Source organism: Mustelus asterias, chromosome 11 (assembly GCF_964213995.1).
Source record: "Mustelus asterias chromosome 11, sMusAst1.hap1.1, whole genome shotgun sequence".
In the NCBI taxonomy this organism is placed as follows: domain Eukaryota; kingdom Metazoa; phylum Chordata; class Chondrichthyes; order Carcharhiniformes; family Triakidae; genus Mustelus; species Mustelus asterias.
In genome coordinates this window covers 48,666,885-48,691,982 of record NC_135811.1, presented here as the reverse complement: position 1 = coordinate 48,691,982, position 25,098 = coordinate 48,666,885, and the positions used below count along the sequence as shown (strand labels likewise).

General features: G+C 48.2%; 1 protein-coding gene across 1 annotated transcript in view; it reads left to right on the top strand.

The window, feature by feature from the left end:
* The window catches only part of htr7 (5-hydroxytryptamine receptor 7), a 35,529-nt gene extending 12,899 nt beyond the window's left edge, over window positions 1-22,630 (top strand). Inside the window, exon 2 of the mRNA XM_078224411.1 lies at window positions 21,877-22,630. Coding sequence (XP_078080537.1) covers window positions 21,877-22,630 — 754 coding nt within the window. The remainder of the gene's footprint in view (window positions 1-21,876) is intronic.
* Window positions 22,631-25,098: the final 2,468 nt, after the last annotated feature.

The following is a 25,098-nucleotide window of genomic DNA, read 5'->3' as shown; positions in this document are numbered from 1 at the left end:
GAAGCTGCACAAAAGTATTTCTACAGAGTAAATTACTGTGAAGTGAATACTAGGGCAGAGATGAATCTGTGGTGATGGATGCAATGCTGGAGGACTTAGCTGTACAGGTTGACAGGAGGAGATATGTCATGGTTCCATGGGAGTTCGGTGGGGGGGGAGGGGTGGTGAATAAGGAGATTCCCAAGGACCACCTTCAGGAGATACTAGGAGAAAATGGCCAAGGAAGCCAACTCCCAGAGGCTGGACTTGAGATCTTGGGAAAAGAATAATGAGAACACAAAAAATTAAAGCAGGAGTGGCCACCAGGCCCTTCAAGCCTGCCCAGGCATTCAATACGATCATGACTGGTCTATGCTGGCCTCAGTTCCTTTTCTGTGCAATTTCCCCATAGCCCTCCTCAATCTACCAAATATTTATCCACCTCCACGTTAAATATTCTAATGATCCAGCATCCACCACCCTTTGGGGCAGAGAATTCCAGAAATTCACCACTCTCTGTGAGAAGAAATGTTTACGCACCTCAGTTACAACTGACCAGCCATTTATCTTGCAGCTATGTCCCCTTGTTCGAGACTCTCCCAGTAGTGAAAACATCTCACCATCCACCCTGTCAAGCCTCCTCAGGATCTTTTCTGTTTGAAGAAGGTAACTCCTCACTCTTCTAAACTCCAAGAAGTTTATACAAGTGGTGAACTTCAGTGCATTTGTCTTCACATGACATTTCCTATTCATCAGAAAACCAGTCCTCCTCACTGCCCAATGCATGCATACACCTCTCACTCACTCAGCAGGCATTCATCATGCGTAACATCCAGATATCCCAATTCTTCCTCACATACCTACTGATGCTACCAGCCTCAGATCCACCTCTCTTTGCCCTCAGATACCTCCAGATTTTTACCTGTGTGATACACATCAGCCAAGTACCGTACGACATAACCGCAACATTTTGCTCTTTCTATTTCTGGAAAAGATGGCATATAATAGAAGGGGCCAGAGCAGAGCTAATGAGGGACAAGGACGTCTGCATCTCCTCAGACCCACAGAGGAGGTGACTCGCTGCATCATGGGGCCAGTGGTGAGATAGCCCCTGATAACACGGAGGATGATTGTTTGTGTTTGCCTTAAATCGCTCCTCAACTCACAGCTGACCCACATCCGCAGTCTGGCATGGTGAGCATGCTGCTGATAGCGTGATCATTGACCTTTCCCTGCTCACCTCCTTCCCGCTCACCAAACTTTCAGGCATCCAAGAATTGCTGTTTTCCAAGCCACAAGGAACCCAGGAGGAGAAAAGAGAGGAAGAACATGGCATTGATAAAGTGGTACTTGAACTAATACTTGTAGCCACCAACTCAGATGCTGGCATTTCACACACCTTGGAGGTTAGTGTAGAACTGGGATCAGTATGTGGTGAAACATCCAGCAAGAGTGGACTACAGCCAGGGTGGGGGCAAGTTCGCCAGGGGGCAAAGTGTCAGATGGGTGCTGCTGCAGAGGACTGAGCTGAGGGCCTATAGGAGAGCATTGATGGACATACACAGGGAGAAGGTGGGTACACTGACTGGCGTATCAGACAACCCCCTGTCTCTGCCAAGAAGCAGAGAAATCTGCCTCCAATGTGGCAAAGGGGATCATACGGAGCCTGTCTGCTGTACAGCCTCTGCTCTACTCCCTTGTCATGCTACAGACACTGGGGGGGGAGTTTATGGACGCCCGTGGCATGTTTTCCAGTGGCATGGTGGCTTGGCATTGGCTGCCAGTGGATTATAGAATCACAGAATCCCTACAGTGCAGAAGGAGGTTATTTGACCCATTGAATCTGCACCGACTCTTCCGGTCCATCCAATGTCTAGGTCTTTTGAGTGGCTGTCCCCCTCTGCCGCCTGGGAACCCGTTGCAGGGGTCACCATTGGCGGGACCGGAAGATCCTGCTGGCGGGGGGGGCTGGAAAACTCAGCCTTCCAGGCTGTCCCTTACCAGTTGCAGCCTTTGTGTGAACAGGTCACTACTCTGCCCACCTCCACTGCCCCAACTCCCCTCGCCAAACATGAGAATGAGGTAGCACTCTCCGACAATGCAGGAGCTCACCAAATCACCCCCGAAAAAAACTTGGGAATATCTCCAAACACTTTACAATGGAAAAGAAATTCCAAAAATTGAACTTCCCTGCAATCAGATTAGCTGGTTCTTTATATAAAGCTGCTTCACACTTGTTTATTCTGGAGTAAATAACACAGATGGTGCTTGGATAATCGTTGCCCAAACTTGGGTTACTAGCATCAAACTTTAATCTGTGTCAGCCAATGTGACGTCAATTAGCTTCAAATCAGCACCTTTCAGTTACACACTTGTGTCACATAGAGGCACCAGTGTCCATCTCACCCTAGCTGAACGATGTGTGAGTCATGTAGGCAGAGTCTAGTGGCACAGGGGACACCAGTAGGGTGGCTACCTTTCACCCTTTCTGTGTCTGATAGCTGGGTTTTGAGCATGGGGCAAGTGCTGATTGGTTGTGGATAATTACACAATTAACAGCCAAGTTTGTTAAAGTATTTGGATCTATTCGGGCTGCATTTTTAATAAATTACATATTGTCAGATTGTAGTAAAGAGAAGTCTATTATTATCAAAAACAATCCCATTTGACTTTGTTTCTTACATGAATTGGAAGACTTGAGTGCCAGTAATTGTTACGTATCACAACGCAGTAACAATGTTGTAAAGGGAACAGAGATTTTCCTTTTCAAGAGGTTGTGATAGAAATTTTACTGGGCTATGTTAGGGTATGAAAAGAAGTGCTAATCTTTCATTTGTATTGGACCCAAGCCCATCGAACGCTCATTTATGGTTTGGTGTCTTGGAGGAATGGAAGCTGTTGTCGAGAGGTTAATGATCAGCTAGACAGCTGTCATGAAGTGAAGCCTCATGACCACTATGTGTACGCCCTTAGTAAATGGCTCAAGTACAACAGCAGTAGATCAGTAGGTGAAGAAGAAGGGAAACATCCATTTACCTTGCTCGTTCAGATCCTCACTAACCTGCAGTGTATTTCCAGCACTTTAAAGTTTATTTATTAGTCACGAGTAAGGCTTACATGAACACTGCAATGAAGTTACTGTGAAATCCCCCTCATCGCCAAACTACGGCGCCCGTTCGGGTCAATGCATCTAACTAGCATGTCTTTCAGACTGTGGGAGGAAACCAGAGTACCGGCACGGTAGCACAGTGGTTAGCACTGCTGCTTCACAGCTCCAGGGTCCCGGGTTTGATTCCCAGCTCGGGTCACTGTCTGTGTGGAGTTTGCACATTCTCCTCGTGTCTGTGTGGGTTTCCTCCGGGTGCTCCGGTTTCCTCCCACAGTCCAAAGATGTGCGGGTTAGGTTGATTGGCCAGGTTAAAAATTGCCCCTTAGAGTCCTGGGATGCGTAGGTTAGAGGGATTAGCGGGTAAATATGTGGGGGTAGGGCCTGGGTGGGATTGTGGTCGGTGCAGACTCGATGGGCCGAATGGCCTCCTTCTGCACTGTAGGGTTTCTATGATTTCTATGATGACCCAGAGGAAACCCATGCAGACATGGGGAGAATGTGCAAACTCCATACAGACAGTGACCCAAGCCGGGAATCGAACCCGGGTTCCTGGCACTGTGAGGCAGCAGTGCTAACCACTGGGCCACCGTGCTACCCACTTATATGTTTAACCACTATTTTTTATATTTTCTCTTTTCATCTCTACCTTTTGAAAGATTTATTGTTGTATTTCCTATTTTTACTCTTCTAAAATGCTAATTATTTTATTACACAACATTTTTTTAGGTATTTTCCTGGTATTTCCCTTGGTGTTCCCTAATTTTTTAAGGATACCTTTGTTGGTATTATTCAGGAAATCATTCAGTGGAGACTCCCCTTGAGATTGTGAACAGCTATGCTTGGAAGATAATTATAGTTTATGTACTTCATCTGCCCAACAACCGCTTAAATGGCTAAGATCACACCTTGTGCACTGGCCATGCTAAATTCTCCCTCAGTGTGCCTGATGCGCGTTATCACACACGAGGCTTGAGATGCTCAAGGAAATAAAGGCTTTTATTTACTATTACAACGAAGCTACCATGTATAGTACACGATCCCAGACTGAGGGGTCCCAGACAGAGCAGTGACCTTTATACCTCTCCCAGGAGGCGGAGCCCGACTGGGATGTACCATAATAACTATAATACAGGTGTAACAGCCCAACCCTAACCCCAACAGCAACAAGTAGAAGAACCCATCCCTAACCCCAACAGCAACATATATACATACTCGTAGTACTGGCAAGACCATGGCTCAGTACTACCTAGTGGGAACCAACGATGGTTCACCACATTCACCTCTCCTTTGAAGACAAAGGCCGGTGGGGTACAAAAAAACCCAGAATAATTTGTCATCAGTCTATAAGTTCAAACGGTCAGGGGGACCGCACCGTCGTTGTGACCTCCTCAACACCGGTGATGACACCGGAGTAGGCACTCGCGGTGGCGTTCTCCCCAAGGCGATGTCCAACGGTTCCTCCACAGTCTCACGGGCCGGCTGACCCCGAGGTGATGATAATCCGTTGAGTTCCGACACGCCTTGAAGTGGTGACCATCTCCTGGACTCAGGCAAGCTGTACATGGGAGTAAAAGGGTTAAGTAATGGTCCCGATGCTGCCCGCGCCGTGTCAGGAGGGGAAACAATAGTTGGGGGGTCTCTAACAGGAGGTATGGGAGCGACAGGGGTTTCTACGTCCCCTGCTGGCGCCAGGTCTCGAATCGAGACCGTGTCCTCTCGCCCGTCAGGATATGCCACATAGGCATACTGAGGGTTGGCGTGGAGGAGATGGACCTGTTCGACCAACGGGTCGGACTTGCGGGCCCTTACATGTCGCCGCAGGAGGACAGGTCCTGAGTACGTCAACGAAGACGGTAATGAGGTCCCAGAGGAAGACTTCCGAGGGAATGAAAACAGCCTCTCATGAGGAGTAGCGTTGGTTGCCGTACACAGGAGTGAGCGTATGGAATGGAGCGCATCAGGGAGCACCTCTTGCCAATGGGAGACTGGAAGGCTTTTTGACTTCAACGCCAGTAAGACAGCCTTCCAGACTGTAGCATTCTCACGTTCCACCTGTCCGTTACCCCTAGGGTTGTAGCTCGTGGTTCTACTAGAGGCAATCCCGTATGAGAGCAGGTATTGCCTCAAGTCATCGCTCATGAACGACGAGCCCCTATCGCTGTGAATGTAGCAGGGGTACCCAAACAGAGTAAAAAGATCACGGAATGCCTTGATAACCGTGGCAGCGGATGTATCAGAGCAGGGAATAACAAAAAGGAACCTCGAGTACTCATCAATGATGTTGAGGAAGTACACATTCCGATCTGTCGAGGGAAGGGGGCCCTTAAAGTCGACACTCAGTCTTTCGAAGGGACGAGTGACCTTGACGAGTTGTGCCCGGTCAGGTCGGTAAAAGTGCGGTTTGCATTCCGCGCATACCCGACAACTTCTCGTTATGGGCCTGACATCCTCCACCGAGTAGGGCAGATTCCGGGCTTTTGCGAAGTGGTAGAGCCGAGTGACCCCAGGATGGCATAGGTCATTATGGAGAGCCTGCAAACGGTCCTCCTGTATACTGGCGCATATTCCACGCGACAGGGCATCCGAGGGCTCGTTGAGTTTCCCTGGACGATACATGATGTCGTAATTATAGGTGGAGAGTTCGATTCTCCACCTCAAGATCTTGTCGTTCTTGATCTTGCCCCTCTGCGTGTTGTTAAACATGAACGCCACGGACCGCTGGTCCGTGATCAGGGTGAACCGTTTTCCCGCCAAGTAATGGCGCCAATGCCTGACGGCCTCCACAATGGCCTGGGCCTCCTTTTCCACCGCTGAATGTCGAATTTCGGGGCCTTGGAGGGTGCGGGAAAAAAAGGTGACGGGCCTGCCCGCCTGGTTAAGTGTGGCGGCCAGGGCGAAATCAGATGCATCGCTCTCCACCTGAAAGGGATGGACTCATCAACAGCGTGCATCGTGGCTTTCGCGATGTCAGCTTTTAGTGTATCAAAGGCCAATCGAGCCTCTGGTGTTAGGGGAAAAGAGGTGGACTTGATGAGCGGATGGGCTTTGTCCGCGTAATTGGGAACCCACTGTGCGTAATAAGAGAAGAAGCCTAAGCATCTTCTCAGTGCTTTTGCGCTAGTGGGCAGGGGAAGTTCAAGGGGGGACGCATACGGTCTGGATCAGGGCCAATGACCCTGTTTTCCACCACGTATCCAAGGATGGCTAAACGACGCGTACGAAATACACACTTCTCTCTGTTGTAGGTCAGATTCAGGCGAGATGCAGTGCATAGGAACTTAAGGAGATTTGTGTCGTGGTCCTGCTGGTCATGGCCGCAGATGGTGACGTTATCCAGGTACGGGAAGGTAGCCCGCAGTCCGTTATGGTCCACCATTCGGTCCATAGCACGCTGGAAGACCGAGACCCCATTGGTGACACCAAAAGGAACCCTGAGAAAGTGATACAAGCGACCATCCGCCTCAAAAGCCGTGTATTGTCGGTCCTCTGGGCGAATGGGGAGTTGGTGGTAGGCAGACTTGAGGTCTATGGTGGAGAACACCCGGTACTGCGCAATCTGGTTGACCATGTCAGATATGCGCGGGAGGGGATACGCATCCAGCTGCGTGTATCTATTAATGGTCTGACTATAGTCAATGACCATCCAGGGTTTGTTCCCACTCTTGACCACCACGACCTGCGCTCTCCATGGACTAGCGCTAGATTGCATGATCCCTTCCTTGAGGAGCTGCTGAACTTCAGATCGAATGAAGATCCGATCCTCAGCGCTGTAACGCCTACTCTTAGTCGCGATGGGCTTGCAGCCTGGCACAAGATTCTGGAACAGGGAGGGTGTGGTAATCTTCAGCGTCGAGAGGCTACAGGCGGGGCGCATTGGGCAATTTGGAAGCTGCTGTTCTCCCACTGAAAGCGGAGGGAGTGGCCCACCGTACTGTAGGGTTACACTCTTCAAGTGGACCATGAATTTAGTCCGAGGAGTATTGGCGCGCAAAGGTGCGGTAACACCAGGAGCTTGAAGCGCTCGTAAACCGTGCCCTGCACCGTTAAATTTACCACGCAACTCCCTAGCATGGTGACAGACCGGGACCTTGATGCCATCGAAATCGTCTGTTTGACAGGTTGGATCTGGAGGCCACACCGCTTCACAGCGTCTGGGTGAATAAAACTCTCAGTGCTCCCGCTGTCAAACAGACAATAAATCAAGTGTTTGTTTACCTGAATGTCCATCATAGACTTGTCGAGTCTGTGAGGCTTGGCCTGGTCCAGGATGATCGACGCCACCGTTGGTTCGTGAGCGCCACTGCAGGCAGCTGAGATAGATGAAGATGACCCCTGCTGGTCGTTCGCGGTCGGTGCCGACCAATATGGCTGCTCCCATAGGTCGCACGTGGGTGATGGCGCCAAAATCAGCGACCCCTGGTGGTCGCGCATCTCTTGCGACTCCGTCGACTGTAATGGCGGCGTCCTGGCCTCGCACGTGGACGAAACCCTCAACGATGCCGACGACGAAGAACCGGGCTCCGGGGAGTCGCAGGCCGCACTGCTGTTCCTGGAAGTAAGTTTGGATCGGCATACCTTCGAATAGTGCCCCTTCTTATCGCAGGCGGAGCACAACACAGCTTTAGCGGGACATCGCTGCCGAGTGTGCTTCACTCCCCCACAGAAGTAACACCGCGGGCCGCCCGGAGCTGCTGCCGTCATCAGGCCCGAGTGTGGGCACGCCATCACGCAGCTTTTCGAACCCGAGGGACGAGGAGGGATCAGCGACTGCTCCTGCCGCGTTGTCTCCACGTGGTCTTCGGGATACAATACTAGGCTTTTGGAGGCCGTCTCCAACGTATCCGCTAGTTCTATCGACTTAGTGAGATCAAGATTACCTTGCTCCAACAGTCTGAGTCGGATATAAGATGATCCGATTCCCGCCACAAACGCATCTCGAGCGAGGTCGTTCATGTTCTGGTCTGCCGACACTGCTTTGCAGTTACAGCCCCTGGCTAGCTGTAGGAGCTCGTTCGCGTACTCTTCCGTCGTTTCGCCGGGCTGCCGTCGTCGAGTGGCTAAGAGGTATCGAGCATGCATCTCGTTAGGTGGTTTAATGTAACGCTTCTTAAGAAGCTCGAGGGCCCTTGTGTAGTCGGTGGCCGCACGGATCGCGAGATATACGGTGTCGCTTACCCTCGCGTGGAGGACCTGGAGTCTGTCGTCGTCTGTGGTGATCGCTGCGGAGGCTGCAAGGTAGTCCTCAAAACATTTCAACCAGTGGTCGAAGGTGTTAGAGGCGCCCGCCGCACGTGGATCCAGTGTAAGACGTTCGGGTTTTAACATTTGCTCCATACTCTCTGTATCGTTTTCTTTTTTTTTTAACGACGAGAGTTTAATTAATAGTAAATAAAATTGACGCGCGTTATCACACACGAGGCTTGAGATGCTCAAGGAAATAAAGGCTTTTATTTACTATTACAACGAAGCTACCATGTATAGTACACGATCCCAGACTGAGGGGTCCCAGACAGAGCAGTGACCTTTATACCTCTCCCAGGAGGCGGAGCCCGACTGGGATGTACCATAATAACTATAATACAGGTGTAACAGCCCAACCCTAACCCCAACAGCAACAAGTAGAACAACCCATCCCTAACCCCAACAGCAACATATATACATACTTGTAGTACTGGCCAGACCACGGCTCAGTACTACCTAGTGGGAACCAACGATGGTTCACCACAGTGCCCAAACAGGTGCTGGAGTGTGGCGACTAGGGGATTTTCACAGTAGCTTCATTGCAGTGTTTATATAAGCCTACTTGTGACACTAATAAATAAACATTAAACTTATTCGATTGATGCTTGACTATTGCATTGCGCTTCTCGCTGACACTTTGCACCCTTCATCATCTTGCACTCTTCCAAAGTTCTGCTGCCCGCGTCCTAACTCACTTCAAGCCCTGTTAACCCATCCATCTATTGTGCTTTCTGATCTACATTGGCTGCCAGTCCTGAATTTAATTGCTGTGAAATCTTTCCCGGACATCATCGCATTCCCAACCTTTTCCCATCCTCCAGCCCTATAACCCTCGAAGATTTCTATATTCTCCCAATTCTAGCCTCTTGTGCATCCTCAATTTCTTTTATTGTTTCACCATTGCCAAGAGCGATGGGTTTTCTCAGTAAACCCCTCCATCTCCCTGCCTCTGTCACCTCATTGAAACTACTGCTTCAAATCTATCTCCTCAAACAACCCCTTGGTCATCTATCACAATGTCTCCTAATATAGTTCGATGACGAATTCTGTTTATTAACACGCCTGTGAAACACCTTGGGACATTCAGCTACATCAAAGGCACTATATAAATGCAAGTTATTGTTGTCATTGACATGTAAATCAGCCTATTCTGAAATCCTGTTCTGTTGACCATCTCCAAACTTTGCATTTGCGATAATGTTATTCTTCTGTGGAGGTGTTTTAGTTTTTGTGGCTTTTTAAAAATGTGTTTGTGGGATGTGAATAACACTGACAAGACCATCATTTATTGCCCACCCATAATTGTTTTTGAGAAGGTGGCTTAAACCATTGCAGTGCCTGCTGTAGGCACTGTAGGTGCACTCACTGGGTGAGATTTTCCAGCTGCGCTCACCCCAAGTTCGGAAAATCCCGCCCGAGGTCAATGGACCTTTTCATGGTCCGTGTCCCACACGTTATGATTCCCGTGGCGGATGGGACGGGAAAATTCCGCCCACTGTGTTACTGAGGAAGAGAGTTCCAGCATTTTGATCCAGCGACGATGAAGAAATGGCAACACGTTTTTTAGTGAGAGTCTTCACTTGGAGATGGCAATGTTCCCATTTGCCTTCTACACTCATTCTTCTACATGGTAGGGGGTCATATTTTTGGGAGGTTCCTTGGCAAGTTGCTGCAGTGCATCTTGAAGATAGCACACACCATGATGCTCTGGTGGTGGAGGGAGTGAATATTTAGGGCGGTGGATGGGGTGCCAATCAAGTGGGCTGCTTTGTTTTAGGTGGTGCTGAATTTCTTGTGGTGTTGTTGGAGCTGAACCCATCCAGGCATTTGGAGAGTATTTCATTACACTCCTGACTTGTGTTTTTTGAAGGCTAGCATAACAGGATTTCAAAATAGACAATTCCTGGCTCCTAACCTTTTTAAAAGGCCACAGATACTCATACTACCAACATTATTAGGTCTCACATAATGCAATTTATTGTAAATCATATCACTGATACATTGTGGATGTATGATGCTGGAAAGGGCATGCACATTAAATAATAAACCTTTAATAAGAAAGACAGATTTATTGCTTCAGATGTAGCAATCTTTAAATTTGATTTAATATGATTTGAAAAGCGAAGCATTTGGGCTGTTAGATTGTATAGAAGTGGATATAGTGCATCAAAGCGAACAGGTAATGCTGAATTCACACAAAGCATTCTCAAGGCTACAGTTAGAATATTGTGCCAGGTTTTGTATGTCTTGCATTAAGAAAGATAGCGAGGCCTTGGGGAGGATGCAGAAAAAAATCACAAAACTGATCCTATAGGTGAGAGACTTTAGTTCTGAAAGACGAGATAAACCGGAGCCCCTTTCATGAGAATAAAGAAAGCTCAGAGGAGATCTAAGTGTAGGATTTTACATGAAGGCATTCAATTGATGTATTCAAAAGGTAAATCGGGCAAAATATTTCCTGAGTTGCTGAGTCTGGGGGGTGGAATTCTCCAGCCCCTTTAGCTGTGCGCACAAATCACATTGGCCGCTAAATCTGGTAGATGCCTAAAACAGGTTCCTGCCACTGGTGTTGCCACGTCACCCATTTCTGCCTGCTGCATCCAAGGTGCATCAGTGTCAGGAAGAGGGGATTCAGAAAGGCTGCAGACTGCCAGAGTCTCCTTGGTTAAGTCTCCTTGGTAAGTTAAGACTTACCTGGATAGTCACATGAGCAGCCTGGGAATGGAGGGATACAAACGATTGGTCTAGTTGGACCAAGGAGCGGCACAGGCTTGGAGGGCCGAAGGGCCTGTTTCCTGTGCTGTACTGTTCTTTGTTCTTTGGTGGAAGGCCCTGGGATAGGCTCCAGTGCTTCCCCTTCCCTCATGATGCTTGTGGGCCTCTGGACTGCTCCATGAGATGGAGGAGCAGCTGGAGTGAACTTCAGAAGCCTCAGCGTCATCTGGCACTACCATTGCTGGAAGCCCAACATTGTCTGCACCATGGTGCCAAAGCCCTCAGCAATGTTTCTCTGAATCTGGGCCATGCTCCTCTGAGACTGGGCCATGCTTCTCTGTGACTGGACCATGCCCCTCAGTGACTGGCCAGCTCCTCTGTGACTGGGCCAAATTCCTCTGTGACTGGGCCAAGCTCCTCTGTGACTGGGCCAAATTCCTCTGTGACTGGGCCAAGCTCCTCTGTGACTGGGCCAAGCTCCTCTGTGACTGGGCCATGTTCCTCTGTGACTGGGCCAAGCTCCTCTGTGACTGGGCCATGTTCCTCTGTGACTGGCCAAGCTCCTCTGTGACTGGACCATGTTCCTCTGTGACTGGGCCAAACTCCTCTGTGACTGGGCCAAGCTCCTCTGTGACTGGACCATGTTCCTCTGTGACTGGGCCAAGCTCCTCTGTGACTGGACCATGTTCCTCTGTGACTGGCCAAGCTCCTCTGTGACTGGACCATGTTCCTCTGTGACTGGACCAAACTCCTCTGTGACTGGGCCAAGCTCCTCTGTGACTGGGCCAAGCTCCTCTGTGACTGGACCATGTTCCTCTGTGACTGGCCAAGCTCCTCTGTGACTGGACCATGTTCCTCTGTGACTGGACCAAACTCCTCTGTGACTGGGCCAAGCTCCTCTGTGACTGGACCAAATTCCTCTGTGACTGGGCCATGTTCCTCTGTGACTGGGCCAAATTCCTCTGTGACTGGGCCAAGCTCCTCTGTGACTGGGCCAAACTCCTCTGTGACTGGGCCATGCTCCTCTGTGACTGGGCCAAATTCCTCTGTGACTGGGCCAAGCTCCTCTGTGACTGGGCCATGTTCCTCTGTGACTGGGCCATGCTCCTCTGTGACTGGGCCAAGCTCCTCTGTGACTGGGCCAAATTCCTCTGTGACTGGGCCAAGCTCCTCTGTGACTGGGCCAAACTCCTCTGTGACTGGGCCATGTTCCTCTGTGACTGGCCAAGCTCCTCTGTGACTGGACCATGTTCCTCTGTGACTGGACCAAACTCCTCTGTGACTGGGCCATGTTCCTCTGTGACTGGGCCATGTTCCTCTGTGACTGGGCCAAATTCCTCTGTGACTGGGCCATGCTCCTCTGTGACTGGGCCATGTTCCTCTGTGACTGGGCCATGTTCCTCTGTGACTGGGCCAAGCTCCTCTGTGACTGGACCAAATTCCTCTGTGACTGGGCCATGTTCCTCTGTGACTGGACCATGTTCCTCTGTGACTGGACCAAATTCCTCTGTAACTGTAACTGGGCCAAACTCCTCTGTGACTGGACCATGCTCCTCTGTGACTGGACCAAGCTCCTCTGTGACTGGACCAAGCTCCTCTGTGACTGGACCATGCTCCTCTGTGACTGGACCAAACTCCTCTGTGACTGGACCAAGCTCCTCTGTGACTGGACCAAGCTCCTCTGTGACTGGACCATGCTCCTCTGTGACTGGACCAAACTCCTCTGTGACTGGGCCAAGCTCCTCTGTGACTGGACCATGCTCCTCTGTGACTGGACTATGCTCCTCTGTGACTGGACTATGCTCCTCTGTGACTGGACCATGCTCCTCTGTGACTGGACCATGTTCCTCTGTGACTGGCCAAGCTCCTCTGTGACTGGACCATGCTTCTCTGTGATTGGGCCATGTTCTGGAGGCCTTCAGCCATAGTCCTCATGCCTTGGACTCCACCACACATGACTCGGACATCTTGCCCCAAGCTTTCCATTGCAGATGCCACCCTTGCAGTATTGGCCTGGGTGCCACACAATGCAGGTGATATCTCCTCTGACTGAAGGATTTGGCGCTCTTTCCAATGGCCTTGCAGTTGTGGGGATGTCGCTGACAACCCCTCCTGGCTTTCCCAACTCTGCCTTTGCATCTCCAGCAGCTCTGGGAGAAACCTTTCCAGAGGCTCGGCAACTGGCTGGAGGGCTGCTGTGTCCTGGGATCCAGCAGACATCTGACTGCCCGATCCCTGGGATGTTCCTGTCTCCACCTGATGTACATCAGCAGCTATGTGGTGCTCACCAGATAGTGGTCCAGAAGCCTGTCTGCTAACGTGCCCCATCGAGGTGTGTTTCTCTGGGCTGGTGGATGGTGCGGGTGAGAGATGTGATGCCTCTTTGGTGTCCTCCTCAGGGATCTCCTCCGAGGTGCTGTTGAGCAGGGGGGTTGTGCCTCGTGATGGCCCGGCCTCATCAGATGGTGATCTTGCAAGACAAGGTACATGGGTTCAGTAAACAGAAAGGACAAGGGTCATCGCAATAAACAATTCAATTGAGACAGGTCATCTGGGTAAAGGTGCTGTGGATCCTCACTTCTCTGGCACAGGCCAACATCGCTGTCAATGATGGCACGTTCCTGGCCCTCCCCTACGAACTCCATAGCCCTTTCCTCATCGGGGTGAGGAGTCTTAACTTGGGCATTCTCCACCCGTATTCTCCTTCTCCCTGTTATTATGGACAATCTTCTTCTGTGGGGACACAGAGAGGACATTGTGGGCCGAATAGGTGGCGGGTCTGAGGTCTACAGCAATATGTGGGCATATGTGGGCACCATGCTGAGACAGGAAGGGGTTGTGACAAGGAGTGCAGGGGGTTCTGAGGAAGATGCTGGGAGGTCGGATGTTGGGAGTGCAAGATGACAGTGAGTGGATTAAGGGTGACATTCCGGAGGTGACAGATGGGGCTGATGAGAGGTGGAGATAGATGGTCACTCACCTTTGCAGCATGGAGGAGATCATTTATTTTCTTGTGACATTGGGCCCCCCCTCCACCCCCCCCCAACCGTCCCCCACTACTGACACCACTTTCCAGGCAGAATTTGTGACGTTAATTTGGGGTCTCCTTCCAACAGGGGAGTGAATGGTGTCCCTCCTCTCCTCCACCATGTCCAAAAACTGCTTAGGTCCCCCTCCAAGAAATGTAGAGCAGGTCCCCTCGCAGCCTGCCTCCTGGCTTTACTGGGAGTGAGGGACCGTTTAAATGTAGTTCCCCCTCGATTGCAATACTCAGCCGAGCCCTGGGTTGGGCGAATCAGATGCCTGGGGTCTCTGGCTGGCATGTTTCGCGTGGGGGGGTCATTTATTGCGCTGAGTTTGGGAAAACCGGGATCGTGCCGCCTGAACTGGCAGGAATCACATCGGTTTTCTGGGAAAATTCCACCTTGTAAATATAAGCAATGAATTTAAGATTACCATACAGAAACAAAGGGAGTCAGCAAGTCTCTTGTGCAATGATTGTTAGGGCATGGAAAGTCCTAGCAGAAACAGGGAGTCATTTGCTTCACTGCTAAGACCACCATTTAATGGAGTGAACTCTCAGACCTGCCTGCTTTACATTTCCACAGAATGGCAAATCAGACAGTTCTGTGAGCAGCGGGAAATCCAAATGATGTGGGTAAAAGTTTCCCTCAATGAGGGGAAGCAGAATCCGCAAAAGTCTCTGTCAGGGAAGCGGATAACGATTTGGAAAGGGTACATTGAAGGGACAGGGGAATAGGCTTCAGTTGATAGCCCTGTCTGACTGTCAGCACAGATGTAATGGGACAAATGACTCTAACTGTGCTGTGGCATTCTGTCAATGCAAACAGTTCTGAATTGTTCCCTTCAAGCTTCTCAGTGGTAATGATGATACTTTCATTTGAAAAGTCTCTTAACCATTACTGACTATTGTGGACCCTTATGGTGCAGCAGAGACAGGATCTGATGCCTTGATGCAGAACAAACATATACTGACAGCCAGCATGGCTGACTGTCAGTGCAGATTGCGGATTTAGGATAGTTAGAGTGCAGAGCTTGTTGCTAGATGACATAATTTAGGTAAATAATGTAGATGTATTTAAGGGGAAGCATACTTAAGTAAGTACAAAGGGACAAAGGAATCGAAGGGGATGGTGGATAGGATCAGATGAAGTAAGATGGGAGGAGGCCCCATATAGAGACTAAACATTGGCAAAGTCCAGTTTGACCTGTCCTGTAAACTCTATGTAATTCTATGTATTCTATTACTAACTCCCCTGAATCCTTCACCCTAATCTGCTGACAACAGCCCCCATCTTGTCTATCCCCTCCCATCTTAATTCCTTTAGAGGGGAGGCGATGGCCCAGTGGTAATGTCGCCAGAAACTCAACTCATGTTCTGGGGACCCGGGTTCGAATCCCGCCATGGCAGATGGTGGAATTTGAATTCAATAAAAAAATCTGGAATTAAGAATCTACCGATGACCATGTCAATTGTTGGAAAAATCCATCTGGTTCACTAGTGTCCTTTAGAGAAGGAAATCTGCCGTCTTTACCTGGTCTGGCCTACATGTGACTCCAGAGCCACAGTAATGTGGTTGACTCTCAACTATCCTCTGAAATGGCCTAGTCAGACATGCAGTTGTATCAGTCACTACTGCAGCATTTCAAAGAAGGCAGCTCACCACCACCTTCTCAAGGGACGGGCAATAAATGTTGGCCAGCCAGCGATGCCCATGTCCCACGAATGAATAAAACAAAATCTTGCAATTTCAGCGAACCAAATTCCAAATGTCTAATGCTTCCCCTCTTGTACTGTATACTGGTCCAGGTACTTCCCCGTGTAGCTTACCTTCTGTCAAAGAACCAAACTACTATGCAGGATAATTCTCAATGATGAACTCAACACTTAATAAGTGGAAACTGAAACTGTCGATATAAGCACAGGGTATGGAGGACACTTAGAATCATAGAAACACTACAGTGCAGGAGGAGGCCATTCGGCCCATCGAGTCTGCACCAACCACAATCCCACCCAGGCCCTATTCCCATAACCCCACATATTTACCCTGCACTTGTTGGATACTTTTCATTTTTCATTCTAAGTTTAAACTTTTCCAGTAAACTGGCACCTGATAGTTTTCCTTGGCATTTTCTGTCCCTCCCCTCCCATAAAAGAATTCTTAATTCAGATGGCATTTTGGACCCATCACAAATGTGGATCAAACGTCCAAATAATAATAAATAAGGCACATCTGTTGGTCTCAAAGCCTTCAGCTCCCAAGCAAGGCTTTCACTTGAGCCAGACATGTACAACACAGGCTGGAAGAGTAACGGGATCAAGTTACTACACCATAATCTGGTGGTAAACAATGTCAAAGGTCGGTCCTTGTCTTGAGTTTGCACATGTGGCTGTATTATACATAACGGAGAAATTTGCTCAACCAGTATTCTTGCTACTGGACTTGACGAGTGATCCCTCTGATTTTAACTTGCTTTGCATGCCTGCTTGTTTGCGCTATGCAGTTACTTTAAATCTGCGTAGCATAGGGGAAATAATGTTCACCACCCACTCCACCATCGGTCTACAGCATGGCTGTAGCACATGCTAGCGACAGGATGCCCCGTAGCAACTCAACAAAGTGACCCTCAGTGCTGAGAAGGAGAAAGTCACCAGTGCCATGGGAACCCTATCGCCTCCCAGTTCCCCTTCAAGTCACACACCATCCTGACCTAGGCGTATATTGCTCACCATTCCTCAACCATTTCTGTGTCAAAATGCTGGAGCTCCCTATCCAACAGCATGTGGTGTCAGCGCCATCACCATAAGGGTTGTAAAAGTTTAAGAAGATGAAAAGAGGGATGGACAATAGGTATAGCCATGCTGGGGGGAATTGTCCACATCATCAAGAGCAAGGACAAATTGAATTGTGTTGCCAATCTGCAATTCCCACCACTGGAGTCAAAAGCAGGTGGTGTCCCCACTTTGGTGAGCAACTGTATGCAGGGAGGTGTGCTGCCACTCCCAGCCAATCAGATATAGCTACTGCCATCCAATCAGAATGGTGACCAGATCTCTGGGAGCTGTTGTCCCGAGCAGAGGGCCAGTAGCTCCTGGAACTCGCTGTTCGAGATGGCTTTTGCTAAGATTGCAATACCGGGCAGAGAGTTCCTCAATGGTGGGGCACTCTCGAAGGCAAGTGAGTAAGATTGCACGAAACCAGTGCTTAGCAAGCAGGCCCCAGTGATCAGAATGGGATTTGATGGTCATTCAATATCGGCAGAGCTGTTGCCATGTGGACATCTAGTACCATGGGGAGACCTCTCTGCAGACCATGGAGTGTCCTTAAAGGAGGGCCCACCAGGAAGCTGCAGGGATGCTGCCTAGCATTATCCCCACATAAACAGCGGGCTCTGCCAACAAGGGCAAAATATCTGCAGAGATGAGAAGTGACCCTTAATTAGCCACTTTAGCGACTCAATTTGCCACCCAATGGGCAATATATCATGGCAGCGGGGAAACATCTGGCTCCCCTCCTGATACCTCCCCCTGCCACTTTGGCAGCCCTCCCACTTCCCAACCCATCACCAATGGACCAGGAAATTTCAGTCTAATTATTAGATACTGATTGAAAGAGAGAGTCTTGCCACTATTAAGAGGCTGGTAATGAGGGGGAAAAACACATTTCAAAAATTTGCCCTGGAACACAGTCCACACCAAGTTCCTCCACAATAAACTTTGAAATAGAATTAAGGTTTCAGTATAAAAACCGTTGCTTAGCCTCTTGCTTCATGCAGATCTGGTTTAGACTTACCTCCTGCAGTCCTGACCTATTGCATGTAGCAGGTTCCTCTGCTGTTTTCAAAGGTATAGTCAAGGCAGTATACAAAACAATCACACTGAGCATGTGCCAAATCCGATTTTCTACTCATATAACATACATGACCGGTACAATGCAATAAGTGTATTTGATCCTTCAGCAAACAATTCCATCCAGCAGTGCAGATTTCCAGTCTGTTGGTGTACCTGAAGAGTTGTCAGCTGGAATCTGAAGCTGCCCATTGTTACATGTTGCAAAGAGGGTAATGAGGCAATTACGATAGCTTCTGTAATCTTGAAAGCGTTATGCAACTTGTATTTCAAATCATTATTTATCAGAGACCATTTTCCAGCTCTTAACTTACTCAGCCACTAGCCTCAACCCAGATTCATCAGAGCAACAGACTATTCTTGCAAAAACAAATCTCGACTCAATTGAGATGAACATTTCATTGAAAGAAATTTTCAATTGTAATGAAAACCTGTTGGAAAGATGTGCTATTCTGCTTCGCATTAATGTTTTTGATTTTATGTCTGAAAATGGAATAAGATTTCCAGAAATGCAGTGTTTGTATAAAAGGCAATGAGAAAAATGTGAAGACGGTGCCCGATAAATACTACATAATTTACTAACTGACCTTGAATGTACAATCAAAATCATCCCTTTTCTACCAAATTAAACCTGTAAAAGTCACTTGGTACCGACACTAATAGCACTAACACCCTTAACATCTGATAGACTGGTTGCTTTTGAACCCATCTGATAACACTCGTCCAGTTCTTTTCTGCCTACCCTTTGCTTTATATTTGGTTCATTATTCAATGTTTAACCTTCAATGCTGCAAATTTACATTTCATTTTCAAACGACAGCCTACTCACATTCACTGTCTAAGTCTGATTCATTTATAGGATCTAGACTGGCTCTTGTCTTCTATCCCAATTCATTCTGAATACTTTCCTCTGAGAATACTGTCTACCTATCCTCCCTTAATCTCTTCCTCCATATAAATTCTCCTCCACATATTCGCAGCCACCACCTTGACCTAGTCATCCCCCGTGGCTTCACTACACCTATCACATCAATCATAGCTAAGGCCATCTCCAATCACTTCCTGTATTTCCCTCCACTCTCATCCCCCTTTCCCCATCCTTCTGTGTCCATCCCTGGACAAAACATTCTCCCAACTCACCTTTCAAAATTCCAACTCTCTAGCCTGTGATGCTCCTCTTAGGGTTAAATTTCTGCAACTGCTCAATCATACCCTCACCTCCAGCTTTAATGCCCTTTTCCCGATTAAAACCATGACTCTCTCACCCTGGCTGTCCCCATGGTGCAGCCTTTGTCACTGATCCCCTGAGCTCAAAGCCCACAGACTAATTGGTTCAGCTATTACTCACCACCACTGGACCACATGAAGCACAATCTTGCTCTGCTGTGTCTAAATTACTCACTATTCCAGGATCATTCTGGAATGTATAGATAACCCCCAGCCTAACCTCTCCATGAGGAACTGCCTTATCAAACCCTGCGCTTCTGTCCCCCTTCACCTGCACCTCCAACAACAAGAAACGATCTGTTCAGCCACTTCAACTGCTTTGCTGCTTATCCCTAACCCACTGAAGCAAATGTTCACCAAGCCCTAGCCCTAAACATACATCTTTCTCGAATTTCTCTCCTGTCTCCCCTCATCTGAGTTCATCTTGTCTAAGAAACCCATCACCCGATCCTTCAACCCCATTCCCACTAAACGCTGACCATCCAACCATCCCTCTTGGTCCTCACATTAGCTCATTTTGTTAATGGTTGGAAAAACAGGAAATGCTGGAAGTACCCAGCTGGTCTGGCAGCAGCTGAAGAGAGGGAAGTTCAATGATCTTTCATTGGAACAGTTCCTTCTTGAGGTATTGTTTCCTTCCCATTCAAGTCTGCTATCATCATTGTTCACCTTAAAATTGCACCCTTGGTGCTTTTGTCCATTGTCCATGCAAGCTATCATCCCAGCTCCAATTTCTAGACTTTACTGGCACCAAGGGTTATGGGGAGAAAGCGGAAATATGGACTGGAATTCTCCCATCCCACCAGCCACTGGAATTCTAGTGGGCAGGGGGGCGGACCATGTAAAGATGCATTGAAGTCGAGAGGGAATCTCCAGTTTTCAGGCAAGCGCGGCCGGAGGATTCCACTCATGGTATTGAGGTAGAACATCAGCCATGATCATATTGAATGATTGAAGGGCCTACTCCTACTTCTAGTTTCTATGTTTCCTCTCCAAATAATTTGCTTATGATTTTGTCTCTTAAATCTAGGCACAACCTTCCAGCAACTCTTTATTTGAATCCCTCCAATCCCCTGTCACAATATTGATACTGCCTTTACTAATGACACAAGGGACATCCTATGTGACTGTGAGATTGGTAAGTTATCCCTCCTCACGCAGCTTCTGGCACGCTTGACAACACCATCCTTCTCCATTGCTCAGAGGAGCGGCCTCTCCTCCTCTGATTCCATTCTTACCTCTGAGGCCACAGCCAGAAAATCTCCTGCTCTGCTAACCCTGGTATTCCCCAAAGATCCATCCTTGGCTCCCTCCTATTTCTTATCTACAAGCTGCCTCTTAGCAACAGCACCTGAAAACCCAACATAAGATTCCACCCGTACGCTGACAACACCCAGTTCTTCCTCACCATTACCATTTACGATTGCTCCTCTGTCTTCTCTAACTGCTTCTCTAACATTCAGTGTGGAATGAGCAGAAAGTTCCTCCTGCTAATATTGGGAAAATCAAAGATATTGTCTTCAGGTCCCTCCACGGATTAGTTTCTCTAGCCACTTACTCCATTCGTCTCCCTGGCAACTGTCTGAGGCTGAACCAAACCATTCACAATCTTGGTGTCGTATTTGACTCCAAGATGAACTTCCAACCATATATTCCACCCATGACCAAGACTACTTCCACCTTCGTAACATTGCCCAACTCCACATGTCCCACAGCTCATCTGCGACTGAATCTCTCATCCATATCTTTGTGACTCCCTGATTTGACTATTCCAGTGCTCACCTGGTTAGCCTCCTACTCCCCATCCTACGTAAACCTGAGTTCATCCAATATCCTGCTGCCCATGTCCTAACTTGCACCAAGTGCTGCTCATGCATCACTCCTTTGCGCACTTACCTACATTGCCTTCTTATTCTGGAAACACCTTGATTTTAAATTTCATAGTCTTGTTTTTCAAATCCCTCCATGGTTTCACTGCCTCCCTTTCTCTGTAATCTCCTCCAACCGCACAACCCCCTGAGATTTCTGTGCTTGTCTAATTCTGGCCTCTTAAACATCGTCGATTTTAATTGTCCCACCACTGACATTGACACCTTCAGCTGCCGCTGCTCGAAGATCTGGAACTCCCTCCTTGAATCTCCTACCTCCCAACCCTCCTTTCTTTCTTTAAGAAGTTCTCTAAAACCTACTGTGTGGCACGGCGGCACAGTGGTTAGCACTGCTGCCTCACAGCGCCAGAGTCCCGGGTTCAATTCCTGGCTTGAGTCACTGTCTGTGTGGAGTTTGCACTTTCTCCCCGTGTCTGCATGGAGTTCCTCCGGGTGCTCCGGTTTTCTCCCACAGTCCGAAAGACGTGCTGGTTAGGTTCATTGGCCAGGCTAAATTCTCCCTCAGTGTGCCTAAACAGGCGCTAGAGTGTGTCGATGAGGGGACTTTCACAGTGGCTTCATGTAAGCCTACTTACAAATAATAAATACCTCTTTAACCCTGTGTGGTTCAATGACAAATTTTATTTCATAATTGTTCTTGGAAAATTTTACTCTATTAAAGTTGCTATATAAATACAAACTATTGTTGTTGTACTAGACTCAACTGTGCACACAGATGTAAATGTAGACTCTAGCTTTCTTTTGTGGTGCAAAGTTTTATTCGGCACATTTTTTTAACATTTAATGGAATGAAAAGTGGGGTGCATTCGATGTGGAAAGTCATCGATTATTCTTTTCTGTTGCAGGTATTTAGGAATAACAAGACCGCTGACATATCCAGTCAGACAGAATGGGAAAGGCATGGCTAAAATGATCCTTTGTGTGTGGCTTCTGGCTGCATCCATTACACTACCGCCTCTGTTTGGCTGGGCCAAGAATATCAATGATGGCAAGGTCTGCCTGATCAGCCAAGACTTTGGTTACACCATTTATTCGACTGCAGTGGCGTTCTACATCCCGATGTCAGTCATGCTTCTGATGTACCATCAGATCTTCAAGGCTGCCAAGAAGAGCGCTGCCAAACACACGTTTGCGGGATTCCCTCGGGCGGGTGATAAACGCATGAGCGAGGTCGCTAAAATAGGAGCAAAACCCCACAAAGAGTCGGAGGAATGCACCCACTTTGCCCGACTTTTGAAAAACGACAGGAAGAACATGTCAATCTTCAAAAGGGAGCAGAAAGCGGCAACTACCCTTGGCATTGTGGTGGGGGCATTCACCTTGTGCTGGTTGCCATTTTTCATACTTTCTACCGCAAGACCTTTCATCTGTGGCACCGAGTGCAGCTGTATACCCCTGTGGTTGGAAAGAACGATCATGTGGTTTGGCTACACAAATTCTCTGCTGAACCCATTCATTTATGCATTATTCAACCGAGACTTGCGGACAACCTATCACAATCTGTTGCGGTGCAGGTACAGGAATATTAACCGCAAACTCTCTGCCGCAGGAATGCACGAAGCTCTGAAGCTGGCGGAGAGGCCGGAACTGGTACTGTAAGAGGGACAGGTCCTTTGAAGCAGATATACCTCAGGGAGAGAAGAGTTCTCTTTAAGTCTGTAAACTGATGTTGCTGTACCTTGTGCTCTGAAGCAGAGAAAAAAATGAATTAGGAATTGTTCCATTCATCAGATATCCTTCACACAGCGAAGGGATCGCCTGAGCTAAGCTAGCTCTAGAGCTATCGCCAGGTGGGAATAGGGTGGTATTGCCCACTGTCACTTTGGTGGGTGGGGGTGGGGGGGTGGGGGTGGGGATGGAGACCTTGGAATGAATCATTCCGTTCCCCAGTGGAAATAGACCAGAGTTTCCTGTAGCCCATGTAGCCTGGGGTTTTAGGATATTAATAAAACCTTGATGTGAGTTTGAAGTACCAATTGCTGGAGCAAGCTCTGCTTATTAGTACTTGGCACAGAGGGGCCTGACCAGTGGTTTGCTACATTAATGATCCGCAGAGCCCTCAAACCAACTCCTCCCTCCACAACACTCCTTCATGATTGCTACCTCTCCAGCAGGGAAGGTGGTGGTGTAGTGGTATTGTCACTGGACTAGTAACCCATAGACCCAGGGTAATTCGCTGGAGACCTGCATTCGAATTCTACAATGGCAGATGGTAAAATTTGAATTCAATAAAAACCTGGAATTAAAATGTCTGATGATGACCACAAAACCATTGTCAATTGTCGTAAAAACCCATCTGGTACACTATGGGCGACACGGTGGCACAATGGGCGACACGGTGACAGAGTGGTTAGCACTGCTGCCTCACAGCTCCAGGGACCTGGGTTCGATTCCCAGCTTGGGTGACTTTGTTGAGTTTGCACATTTTCCCTGTGTCCGTGTGGGTTTCCTCCGGGTGCTCCGGTTTCCTCCCACAGTCCAAAGATGTGCAGGTTAGGTTGATTGGCCATGCAAAATTGTCTCTTTGTGTCCCGGGATCTGTAGGTTAGAGGGATTAGCGGGGTAAATGTGTGGAGTTGTGGAGATAGGGTCAGGGGAGGGATTGTTGTCTGTGCAGACTGGATGGGTCGAATGGCCTCCTTCTGCACTGTTGGGGTTCTAAGATTCTAATGTTCTTTAGGGAAGGAAATCTGCCATCCTTACCCGGTCTGGTCTACATGTGACTCCAGAGCCACAGCAATGGTTGAATCTCAAATACTCTCTGAAATGGAGGGCAGATAGGAATGGGCAATAAATGCGGGCCCAGCCAGCAACGCCCACATCCCGTAAAATGATTTTAAAAAAAATTCCACCATCCTTTTTAGCTTATTGTAAGCAGGCAGAGCAGCTGTCACATTTCATTACATCCAATTGGTGATCTGCTAATGATACTGAATAAAAAAGGATTCAGGCCTCTGATCTCTCCGGCTGGTCTCCCATCCAAAGAGAACATTCCTGTCCAAATCAACATCACCATGTGATCCGCAAAACCCCAAAAACTGGCAGCTATACTTCATAGGAGCTCCCATTCCCATGCAAAGTTCCACAATTGAGCCTGAACTTTTATTCCCTCTTTTTGGAGAAAGGTCTATGTCTGGCATTGCAATTTCCCAACATCTGGGTCATTCATTACAACTGCCTTTGCATATCAGGAGATGTAAGAATAAACTAAGAACCAATATTTGTACAGTGCCTGTCTCAATCTCAGGACATCTCAAAGTGCTTTACAGCAAAAGAAAGTTCTTTTTCAAAGTATACTTACTGTTAAATTGATGAAATTGCAGCAGCCAATTTGCACGCAGCAAATTCCCAAAAACGACAAAGTCAGAATGATTGGCTACTTCGGGCAGGATTCTCCGATCGCATCCATTCCTGCCCCATTGCCAGCGAGAATGGAAAATCTGGTGCCCTGTCAAATTCCATTCACTGCAGCAGCACTGGAGAATCCCAACCGCAAGTAAAGTCGGAGGTTTTGGCGAATGTTTTTGGTGTCAGGAGAGGGATAAATATTGACCAGGACACCAGGAGATTTCCCCAGCACCTCTTCAAGATAGTGCTATGGAATCTTTTATCTTTACTTGAGAGAGTGGACAGGGACTTAGTATAACACATCATCTGAAATGTGGCACCTACCAACAGTGCAGCTCTCCCTCTATAAGTTCATAAGTAATTGGATAGGAGTGGGCCATTCAGCCCATCAAACCTGTTCTTCCACTCAACAAGATTATGGCTGATTGTGGCCTTAACTCCACTTTCCTGCTTGTCTCCCATAACACTTGGCTCCCTTGTGGATCAAATATGTGTCTAATTCAGCCTTGAATATAATCAATGACCCATCCTCCTCTGCTCTCTGGGAAGAGAATTCCAAAAGTTAATGACCGTCTGAGAGAAGAAATTCCTCCTCATTACCGTCCTTAATTGGAGACCCATTATTTTGAAACTGTGCCACCTAGTTCTAGATTCCCCATTGAGATGAAACATCGTATCATCTACCCTGTCAAGCCTCTTCAGAATCATATGTGCTTCAA